The 12,344-nt window shown below is 34.7% G+C and overlaps 1 protein-coding gene across 2 annotated transcripts in view; it reads left to right on the plus strand.

Moving 5' to 3' along the window:
- Positions 1–293: 293 nt before the first annotated feature.
- LOC139467935 (uncharacterized) overlaps positions 294–12,344 on the plus strand; it is a 133,877-nt gene continuing 121,826 nt past the window's right edge. For both annotated transcript variants that reach the window (XM_071249527.1, XM_071249528.1), the window contains exons 1-6: positions 294–430; positions 2,748–2,882; positions 5,125–5,202; positions 5,750–5,940; positions 6,915–6,992; positions 11,794–11,886. In XM_071249527.1, the coding sequence (XP_071105628.1) occupies positions 2,783–2,882; positions 5,125–5,202; positions 5,750–5,940; positions 6,915–6,992; positions 11,794–11,886 (540 nt within the window). In that variant the 5' untranslated portion in view covers positions 294–430; positions 2,748–2,782. The remainder of the gene's footprint in view (positions 431–2,747; positions 2,883–5,124; positions 5,203–5,749; positions 5,941–6,914; positions 6,993–11,793; positions 11,887–12,344) is intronic.

Here is a 12,344-nt window from a genome sequence, read left to right on the forward strand (position 1 = left end):
TGTTGGAAAAAAAGGTTTCAACACTAAGAATTGACAGTTGACTGAAGCACTCTCACCAACATAGAGTGAGCCAGTACGATAACAAGATACGAAGATGGACGCGTAGCTTTACGCAGTAAAACGGTTTTGATTGGTTGCTATTAATATTGTTTCACATGGCAATGTTTTCAAAGATGGCTGCGTCAGTGCTCGAACCGGTTCTGCAAGTTGCTGTATACCGTCTCTGCCTATTGAAGGCATTCCAAAATAACCGGTCGGCGCAGCCTTGTATTATGAAAACCAATGGGATATATCCGACAGCATATCATAACGGGTCTCACAAGGTGTGGTGGCAAAGCTGCCGGTTACATTCACTTTACCTGTGTTTCTGTTATTCTTTCTCTCCGGTTGTGATTAACTTATCATTGGAGGGATTGGACATTTCGAAAAGGTGAGGAATATTGTGTGCTAGTGTATATATGTGAAATACAGAATTAGCGTCTGAAATGCTGTAAAAGACTCTGCAATTGCTGTCACCGCCCTGTACAACGTTACGCGTGTTTGTTAGTGTTAGGAACGGGTTTTTAGTTTCAATCACAGGTATAATTTGTCGTTGTAATGTCAAAATCTCTTCGATTAATTTGTTCACATAATTCAATAGACATAGTACAATGATTTATGGATGATTGTACATATGAAGTTGAGGTGATTGATTTTTTTCAGTCGTGTTGATTTAGTTGCATGGGCAAGGCGAGTTACTGCATGCGACCAATGTGTCATCTGTTATAATAAAACTCCCACATGTTATTTGGAACGTAAGAGGGAAGTCAGTTGATTTTGATGTGTTTTTTTAATGAAATATTTATCGATATTTCCCCAAAACGTAACAATCTGAAAAAAATAACACATTCATGAACTGTCTCTTGCTAATGAATAGGCCTACTGTATGTGACAATATGAAAATAGATTGTCATCATTCTAAGAAAAACCTAATGCAGTCCACTTCAAACAGATTATCTGGTGAAATACATCTTACAATATATGAGTATAAACTTGTTGGATGTTTGTGGCCAAAGATAAGGTTTTTAATGCTTTATAGACACAACAGGGTCTCCTGCTAAGGATGGTAATTTGTGTAATCTATGGACAAATATTTTAACTGAGGGATGGTCTTGTTAGTTTCTTTCATTGAATTATATATTATTTTCAAACAGGACATGACAAGAAAATATATCTTAATTTTGACTTAATGTTTTGCTCGCTATACTATTAGCATGAATATTTGCCTTTAAATTACATTAATTGATAAGATAATGGTACACATACCAATGATATATTTTATATTTCATAGATAGTGTATTTAGATTCTTATTTGCATTTGATAAAGTGTTATGACTATATTGTCATTATCAGTATTCTTTATGTAATGCCATAGTGCAGACTCTACTGTGTACATGGTGTTAGATGTTTGTCTCATATGTATTGGTGCTAACTTTAAACATTAACTTCCCTTAAAAGTCATTGTACTTTTCTAGTTGTCACTTTATTGTATTCAATGTAAGGAGACTTCATTCAAATGGAGCAATGTGCATGAATTTGACATGGTATGTGTATATAGAGATAAGGCAGTTGCTTAATATTGCATAGCTTGTCCTGAATCTTAATGTAAAATTAGATGAATAAATGATTTGCATATTTTAAACATTGAAAGTTAGTCACTGCTTGGAAACAAACATGCTTGTCAGCATTATCCAATTTTTTAGCCATTAATCTCTTGAACATAATCAGTATTAATATTTAGGTGCTAATTGTACTGGAATGATACTATAACATTATCTTTACCATTGAGCAGCTTTATGAAGACATTTGTCCCCTATCCAGCATGACCCAGTTTATTCTATCATGTCTAAATCTGTCGCCTGGGAGTGGAATATAGCCAGCCCTACAGAGAACTTGTTCGGCAAGTTAGAAGGCTGGTTTAGCTATTGTCATCGCGACGATACGCCTTCATGCACTCCAGAGGGCAGGGCTTCAAGTATTCATTCATGAAAAGAAAACCTTGCTTATTATCAGAGTATATAACAGCATGTTCTTGAACTTTTAACATTTTATGTAATATGTTTCCAAATTTGTCAATATGATAAAAATGTGTCTGAAATATGAAAGAGAAAAGACTGTATTATGAGTGTTATAGGAGAGCTGATAATTCTTTCTGTATGCAACAAACAACTGTCATGACTATCTTGCTGTTTGAGTAGAATTATAAGTCAATTTGGCATTAGTCTTATTATTCTTGTTTTGAATGTTAATCTGTAGTGTGAAATTGTGTAACCATTGGTAGCTCTTATTAGTTCTGTCGAAGTTGTGAAAATGAAATGCTAACATGTTTACTGTACTAGCTGTATGTCTGTTATGATACACAGTACTCACACATTTCCTTGTGTTTTCTTGAAATCATTAATAACTAGTAACATGTATATCATTTTATCCTTAGTATGTTTATATAGTTTGATAATTCAAGAGTAAAACAAAATACATGTATTGCATTTTAGGATTAGGGCTACTTTGTGTTTGTTGGATTAAAAAGAATTATCTGATGTGAATTTGAGTAAGAAATTGCATGACTACTTTTACTTTTTAGAGCCCTTTCATGAATTGGATAAAAACATTACTTAATGCATAATTCAGTTTATCCAAATATTGGTTTATTTACCAGAGGACATAGAATGAATTAGGATCAGGGGTTTTAATATTCAAATCTATTGCAGCTACCACAACCTCAACTCCAAGGGAGACACACAAGATGGCGACAACGCCGTCAGCGCCGGCACAGGTTATTCTGACCTGTGTCCTAATGCTGCTGACATGTATACAACTAACAACACAGCAAGTCAGTTTTTACAGTAAGTATACTATTGAATGTCAGTGCAGTACTTCTATACACCTTGGTTTTATCAGGTTTGTCCTGGAGCAGCTACTGAGATTAGAGTCTAAAGATATGAAAGTGAGTGCTTCGTGAAGTACTGAGTAATGAAGTGAATTTTACTTGGAGAGAAGGATGTCGGATTCTAGTGTTGGCACTTGGTCTGGATTTTATCCTCAAACATTAGTCTATATTGTTTTTTACAACCTTTAAATCATCACATAGTAAGTTTATATTTTAGTTTATTTTCCACAATTTTACGTCATATAACCTGTTTTTTTAATATGATAATGCTTGAAATGATACTTGAAATGTACTTGAAATACTTAATATTTTGTGTTTTTAACTTGAAGATGACTGTAATTATTTTCAGATCAAAGAATTGTTTAATCAGATTTATTTTTTTGTCAACATGACTAAACAATGCTGAACACACCTGTTAATAGCATTTTGCTCAGCAATTTTGACCATTGCAATGGTACACAGGGTAACAAATCAGAACTTGATTAAGTGACACTGTATCTGAACAGTATATATGAGGAACAAGAACAGCAACACAACACTTATGAGATCTGTCATTCTGAATTAGCTTGACTTTCTCTCTGTAAATATCATTGTAGATGTAAACATTATCTCTGATGGTATAGGTGAATCAATGTACATGTATTTGGTAATTTCACATTTTGATAAATGGGTTAGTTTTTAATTAAAAATGCATTGAAAACAGTAGAATCATTCAGTAAACAACATTTTGGGTGGCTATAGTACAGTACACACATATAATTGCAATATAACAATAAATAATATAAAGTTGCATACTGTGACATGCATGAATCTCATTTTAGTAGCAAAGTTTAGTTATGTTGAAACTGATCGTAAAAAAAATCATAACAGGTTTTACTTTTTTTACTTAAGTTGAATTTCATCTGCCTCTCATTCTCATTTGACAGTACGATTTAGTTGTGTTGATATGTTTGTGTAGCATGTTGTATGGTCATGTTGATTGTGTATATTTACATGTTAGATACACATTTTAGTTACGAGGCTTGTGTACAGGAGATAAGCATTGAAGGACTTCCTGACATTTGCATCTCACATTTAGACAAGTCTTGGGCGTTGGTGGACAGCTCTTCCCACCAGTTGGACTATGTTTGGAACTCAGCCTACAACTTGGATCACAACATATTCGGGCACTTTTCTGAGTACCAGTGTCTATATGACCCCAACACATTCCTGTGTGCTGATGGCACCTGTGTTGCTCGATTTTGTATATGTGATGGGATTTTACAGTGTCCAGATGGGTCAGATGAGAAGGATTGTTCCATGAATGGTTTAGGTACACCAAACTTTGATTTTCTGATCAATGGATTTGGTTTCTATGCTTGGTATAGATGGGTATGTTAAAGGAACGTACAAAGTTTGCAGTTGTAAGACTACATAATGTGCATCTTGAAGATCTTGCTGCCTGCAGAGGATGATGGATAGATTATTTCAAGAATGTGCCTGATGTGTTTCTTATATATTGGTAATGAAAGATTGATGGATCTGGGTTGATGTTTATGTTGTTGGTCTACTGTTGTTCAAATATGCATGGATTAAACCTGTTTCAACATGTTCAAGCATGTACATTTAACCTGTGGATTGGCATGATATGCATACATTTGATATTACTGTCTTCTATTTGTTTTGTTGAATACACTTTCTGAATTGCCCCTTTTGCATGCAAAGTTCAATAAAGCATGGTGTCATGGTGATTACTATGATCTCGTACTGAGAATGTCATGGAATGTTATTGCAGTGGTCCTATAACATGTATAATCAAATGTGTATTTTTTAACAATCTATTTTTAATTCAATCAATTTTCAGTGTTCATGATGTTCAAAGATGAACTTTCTATTGTAATCATGTTCTATATATTTATATCCAAAGACTCGTTCAAGAAGGAATACAATGTAAAGGTCATTCATGTAATACATGTCAATATAATTGTTTGAGACTGCACAAAAATAAGGCCTTGGATATTTTGTGTATATGACTCGATTTTCATTTAAGTTTCATTTTATTGATATTGATATTTTTGACAGGGTATTAGATTATATATTCACAATTTCTGTAAAAGATTATGAAGACTTTGTGTTCATGCTTAAGTGTAACCAAAACTCCCCTTGAAAGTGGATGTAACCTTGATGATCTTGGTGACATGTGTTTTGTTTGTTTGTAGACACTTGCCAAGATGCATCAGCTGTTGGAACTTTGAGCGTGTCTATAAAGGAATCAGATACTCAGGCATCGATTGATGGTAAGTTGTATGTCTGGATAAACCCAGTGGTATAATTAGATGATTGTGTGCTTGTTTAACATGACATGCCCATATTTTACTCTTATTTTTTAGTGGATATGCAACCTTGCTACACTAATGGGTGCATCATACTTTTCTATATCGATAAAAGACGAAACGTTTGCTAATGTTACTAGCAACTCATTTAATGACCTCCAGGGTTTTTTGTCAGTCAAATATTGCAAAATGTGTTGTCATATGCATTTCAAGTTCAACACTAAAAATACCCGCTAAGAACATGTGTCTACAGCTAGCCTTTCCTTTGAAACCTGCTCCGAAACACTTATAGTCAAAACATTTCCACACGATTTGATGTAACTGTGTGTATTGCGGTACATATTGTATTGTGACCTTGCTGCATCGTTTCACCTCTAATACTTACAGAGAAGCACTACTTCCTTACAGAATGAATGAGAAATGTTGACTGTACTTCATAAATATGTACGAGAGCAGAAAATAGCCCAGTAAGATGAGGGACATGAGGTAACAAAGATGGTTTTCGTTTTAGCTTCACCAACAGAATACAGAGCTGGACTCAGCTTGGCAGGCAATACAAATAGTATTGGGCTTCAGTTTGATTCCAATACTGCTGCTAAGCTTCCTCCTGGGGAGTACTTTGATCTGGAGTCTGGCGTCCGAAGTGGCAGCTTAACTGGAAGGGAATGGTTCCTGAGACTCAAGAAGCCCATTAACAGAGATGTATGTTCTAAATTACACCTGGCACTTGTGTGTTTCCTAAACTGATGCATACTGTTGTTTATGCAATATATATTGGTCAGTCGATAGCATGTTTAATCTTTCTGTTATTACTACATGTACTAGTGACTTTAAGACAGTAAATCATATGATTATCATGGACCTATCTCAAGAAATTTCAAGTAAAACATTCTCTAAGTCCACATTAAGAATTAATGCTAACATTGTTTCCGTTCCTTGTCTCTGTTTGTCACTGGGATATTAGCAATCTCATTAAAATCAGATCTGAGTTCTAGCTGCCTCTTAACAAAGATCTGAGGACATCCCATTACGGGTCACGTCAGAACGACCTTTCGCGAACTTAGACCGATCACTGAAGTGACAAACAAGAAGTCGACATCAGCCAATTAGGAAGCAGCTTTCTTGAGCTTTACGGCACTCGTTTCAACCTGGCGACTTCCATGAAAAATATGTTGGAACAGTTCTCGATTAAAAGTTTGAAAACTTAACAAACGAACATTCCGGAATGTCTAATATATGGTTGAGATTTTATGACAGTACTTCCAATGTACTGTGCAACGCCTCCTCCGTTCAAATGTTTGACCCACGGAAGTGAGAGACAGACAATAATTTTGACAGAATCAGTCGTATGAGCCATAACTGCCGTTTGGAATACCCTGTGTTAACGTTTTCAAGGTTGCATGATGAGAAAACACATTCTGATTGTCACTTTCACGATCTGGTAAGTGACGCTTTGATTGGTTGGATGAAAGGTCGTTCTGACGTGACCCGTAATGGGATGTCCTCAGATCTTTGTTTAGCGATAGCGAGAACTAAGATATGATTTTAATGAGATTGGGATATTAGTTCAGAAACGTCAATATTTCAACATGAATTTGTGATAGTTTTCATAGTTTTAGAAATTACATTGCTTTGGGGAACAGGATCAGGTGTTAAATACAATATTGATTTTTTAGGGTGATCGTCCAGATTCACTTGATGACAATACTGTGTTTGAGTATACCCTCCAGTGTACAGACCTCACCATAAACACTGTAAGTAGTCCTAAGTGTTGTTGCTTTTTGTTTAAGTCATGAATTCAATGATGAATTAATAACCGACATTTCTGCAATGTATTTCTCTATTTGCTTTGACATTGTCATCCTGACCTATATGTAGGTTGATAAACTGTCTTCTACACTTCAGAATTTGTTTGACAAAGTCATCCTACCCTCTCCATTGATGATGACATTTTCTCCCAACCTACATAGATATTCACATTGTCAAATATAAATCACCTTTAGCCTTGACACAATCTTCAAGACCTTCATGATATTTTCACACAACCTCTTTATAAGTTTTCTTGCTGTCTTCCTCACTTCTTTCCTGACATCATCGTTGATACCAAACTTGACAGTTATGTTGATAGTATCTTTCTGACATAACATTGAAACCAAGTATTACTGGCACTGACTAGCCAACCTCAATATTGATGCTGATACTGTTGTCATGACAATGACATCTGATGTTGACCATGTCTTCATAGGACCTTGTCATTGATGGTGACACATTCTTCGTGTGACCTGGACAATTTTGACGCCTTCTTCAAGACTTCAACACTTGTGTCTTCATATGACCTTGACATTAGCATTTACAGTTTGATATAGTCGGTATTCTGCACCTGACTATGAATATTTGCACTGTTTTACTTGCCTCTGTCATAACTACCTTCACTGTTCATCTACACAATGCTGCCATACATCAAACAACTTTGATTGTAGCTTTTGTTGGTTCTGAGTAGTTGCTTATGTGTCTATCTGCTTTTTGTATATAAAAACTTGGGCTTTGCTTATTAGATTTGTGGAGTAGAAGTCCTATTGTTTGTTTAGCGGTACACACCACTTGGTCTTTTTGCAAATCCTGACGCAGTGAGTAGTATGTAGGGCATGGGCATGAGGGTTGCATGTTGTCACCCTGTGTCTGTAATTGCATTGGGAGGAATGAGGCTAGCTTCCATGGGCAATTAGGACTTACTGTTTGCTGTTATGGTACAGTTGCTGCATGATATAGACCATGAGAACATAGCAGTGTTCGTAATGAAGGGGATTCTGGGGTCCTTGATGTTTGCTTCAATAGAGAGAGAGAGAGACAGAGAGAGTCTTATCATATACTATCATTTGAAACAAATATATCAAAACGTACAATTACACTGAGATATAAAACGTGTACATAATCATTGTTTGAATAAGTTAGCACAGGAAATTGGTCAAATGTAAGAATGCATATAAGCATGTTCACATGTACCCCAAACATACATGACATATTTAATATCAGGATAATGACAAGGACCCTTTGAGCTTTATGCTCAATTTCAAACACTGCATAGCCATGATAGGTAGGGCCATACCAATCCTTGTAAACATAATTTCTTGGCCAGTATGACTTCTGTGGTTAGGATTAGATTGCAATTCATGATGAGATAGTTAGGCAGAACATTTCATACAGACATGAAAAAGATAAGGAGAAATCATTCTTAAGATGATAAAAAACTAGACATAACTTGTTCACAAGTGATGGTTTTTTGAAGATATGTGTGGATGAAATGCCTATGTTTTTATGTACATGTACTTTGGGAAACATACTTTTCAGAATTTCCATAGCTTGTCCAAACACAGAAATTGAAGTTGTCAACACGGTTGAAGGGGCTTGTTTACTCATCATGCTGATGGCAGAAGTATACCGAACAAAAAAAGTTAGGGATTATGAATATTTTTGGGATATCTTTCTGAAATTGTGTGCTCAATCTTCACTACTAAAAGATATTCCAACAAATATTCATGATCCCTAACTTGTTTAGTTCAGTATATTTTTTTTGTCGTTAAAGCTGCATCAACTCACTTTCAGTGATGATTATGCCAAACTATTATTATCTCTTAGCAGATCCAAATTTAGCATGCTAACTCTTTTCCTACATTCATCTTGCCCCTTGACGATGACAAGAGTAACTAACACACTGATGTTTGTACCAGGAAGTTGAATAATGGTTGCTTGCTGAGGTAATTGGGATATTACTTTTAGGTCAACTACAATGATTTTACAAAGCGTGGAATTAACTTTGTTTACATGTTGGTATGTAAAATATACTGATGGAAATACTGAAATTAGGGGAGCATTTATTTTTCATAAAAATCTATTTGTGAACCCTGTTGTTGATGACAGGAGATTTGTACATATTCTTCTGCAATATCCTTTAATGTAATTAATTTCTTAGGGTTCCCTTATTTCTTTCCAACAGTATACATATGCTAGTTACCATGGTTACTGAAAATCATTAAAAACAATTGTGGGTATTATTGACCATGTTGACAATCGTCTTCAGCATGTTTGGTATATTGACAATGCAGAATTTCTTTAACATTCAGTGTGGCTTTTTAGGGTTGGTAGGATAACCCATAAGAACCTATCAATGTTTTGTATGTATTAGTAGAATGCATATGTATACTAATCTGGCAATATGATCATTATGATGCTGACTGACCAACTTTACACATGCTTACTACATGCTATCCAGACCTCTGACAGACTTGGACATATGTAATGGGATGAATTCTACATACCCTTTTTCATACTTGCCTTGTATGACTACTTAGTTCTCATACCACTCAATTTCAACAGATTCTTGACCAGTGACAGTTTGGCCAGTTACAGCATCAGTGTGCAGATGTTGACATGTATGGTGTAATTTTATGTTATACCATGTTATACGTCTTTGACATCTGACTTCAATATTATTATTCATAACCTTATGGGGACTGTGAAGCAGAATACTTTCCTCACTATCCCACGCTTGCTGAAAGAGCCAACCAGAATGAAAATTGGGTGGTTTTATATTATGTAACCTGCGCTGTTATGTGTCATTCATACCCTGACTGCATGGATAGTTGCTCATGCCATTAACCACTGTTTTGCGCATCCCAGACTTAATTATTTACAGGCTGTCATTATATAGCTGGAATACTGATGACAATATCTTAAACTATTCACTCACAATGTTCACTATTATTACTCCTAAGAATATGGTACATATCATATGGCGCTCACAGTTACTGTTGCCGTTATTGCTGATAGCTGTATGTTTTTGGGTTTTCGATACAGTTGAGAAAGTGTTTAGAAGGTAGTTTCTTGTTTCAGGTATTTGAATCGAAAATTACTTTTGTCCACTTAAATTTATGCGATGTCCAAGAAGATTATGTAGAAAAAGTAATTACCAGGTGATTACAGATTATATGACATCTCTTTTCCTTTGAATCACAGAATGGACAAGTATGTATTTTTTTTTAACTGATGCTTACTAATATTTTTCAGTTTTCATTACTTTTATTGAACCAGTTTAGCATGTTTCTAGGTTTTCTATTATTTTTAGCTGAACCTGAACCTGTTGAATTAGTCCTAGCTAATGTCATGAATTTACTACCATCTAATACCAGCAGTATTGCTATTTGCCAGGCATGTTAATTTCATTTCTCGTGAGATTTTCATTCCCACTCATCTTACTTAGAAAACATTCACATCACTTGATTTAGTCACAACTTTAGCATGTTTAGCCCTCCATTGATGCCTTGTCTTGTAAGACCAGATCGCCTTTTGTTCTTGTTTTACATATGGGCCTAGCTTTGGAAGTGTGAACAAATATCTTTTTTTAAATTTGTATTTGATTGACAAAAGACTTACTTTTGATATAGTTACATTCGTTTTTGTTTTTGTTGTTTTCAAGAGTTAACATCAAATCTTATCCATCTTATATTTGTCTCAGACAATATATTTTTTTAAGCACATTAGCAAAGAAAAAATCAACTTATGAAGACCAATAGGTCTTAAATAAGTTCATGTTGCAATGGTAGATGTAAAAAAAACAACTGCTAAAATGATACTGAAATACAAGCTCAGGCTACTAGACTCACAGAACATAATTTTCTTTTTCATTTTTCACCATTTCCTTTGGATCACATAATGGACAAGTTTGAATCTTTGGATTTAATGCTTACTAATATTTTCAATTTGCATTACTTTTATTAAAACAGTTTGGAGTGTCTTACTTTGCTATTGTTGCTGAATCTGTGTAAGTTAATGTCACGGATGTTTTTGCATCTGATATGACACTTGTTAACAAAAAGCTACATGGCTCAGCAGTCTTGCTATTTGCAGGACATGTTCCTTTAGATCGTTATGAGATTTTCTTTTCAACCCATGTGTCATTAATGTGATTAATCAGGTTGATGCATATGTTTTTGTTCTTTTTTATCTTTTGTTTTAGTTTAAGAATTAGATGATTTTATCCAACAGAGATTTTCTTTCTTTTAATGTGTTTTATCCATAATGTTTTTGGGTATAATGGTCTTAAATGTTTATCAAGGACACAAATACATAAAATTTGATCTTTTGAAAATGACTTTCATTATTTTGAAACATTTAGAGTAGTGCATATTTAGATATTAGTAGATCAGTATCATTGCATACAGTTGAGCTTAGCCATCATGTAATACAACATACATTTGGTACATTTGTCTTCAGGTCATATAAAGCAGGTATATTGAAAATGATACTGTTGATGATACAGAATCCCAGTTTACAAGATTATGTTTCATTCCCAAATGTCTGGTGTAAGGGACTGTCTTTTATTTTATTCTATGATAGGCAGATGATTTTTCATTTCTGTCTCAAGATAATTAATTTTTAAGAATGCTTTATGGATTTAAAATTGCAATTACTGTCCTTCAGGCAGGTGCATATGTCATCAAGACCTGTGGCAAATTATGAATATCATACAGGTTTTAATTGTCATTTTTGTCTTCTTAGGCTTTTTTCATCTTGCTGAGGGTTCAGATTTTGGATGTCAACGACAACAGTCCAGTGTTCAGTAAGGCTCCCTATGCTGTCTCTGTCAATGAGGTAAGTTGATAATACCTAGTAGATAGAGAGAGATAATAAAAACTAGATAGGACACTCTTATTTGGGCGGCGTCCACTAATGCCTACATCCACTAATGCCTACCTACAGTCTACAATAAACAAAGTCATGCACCAGTGATTTTCAGCGACACCTGCTATCAGTGCTACCCAACCTCTAACTGGACAAGTCCACTTTAGTGGAATAATGCCTATAGGCGACAAAGACAGAAAATTGTATGAAGTCACTTTTTATTTCACATTGCCATAACACTTACAGTAATAATTTATGATTTCTGCATCATTGCATTAGTTCTTATAGTATACACCAGCAGATATTTGCTGATTTCAAAGAAATCTAATATTGGAAGAGTCCATTCCTAGCATTGGTATGTTGTTTTCATTGTGTAGGCATTATCAGCTTTATCAGCTTTATTTTTGTGAAGGCAATAGTAACTGTAG

Source organism: Haliotis cracherodii, unplaced genomic scaffold (assembly GCF_022045235.1).
Source record: "Haliotis cracherodii isolate W230 unplaced genomic scaffold, xgHalCrac1.p SCAF_2, whole genome shotgun sequence".
In the NCBI taxonomy this organism is placed as follows: Eukaryota; Metazoa; Mollusca; class Gastropoda; order Lepetellida; family Haliotidae; genus Haliotis; species Haliotis cracherodii.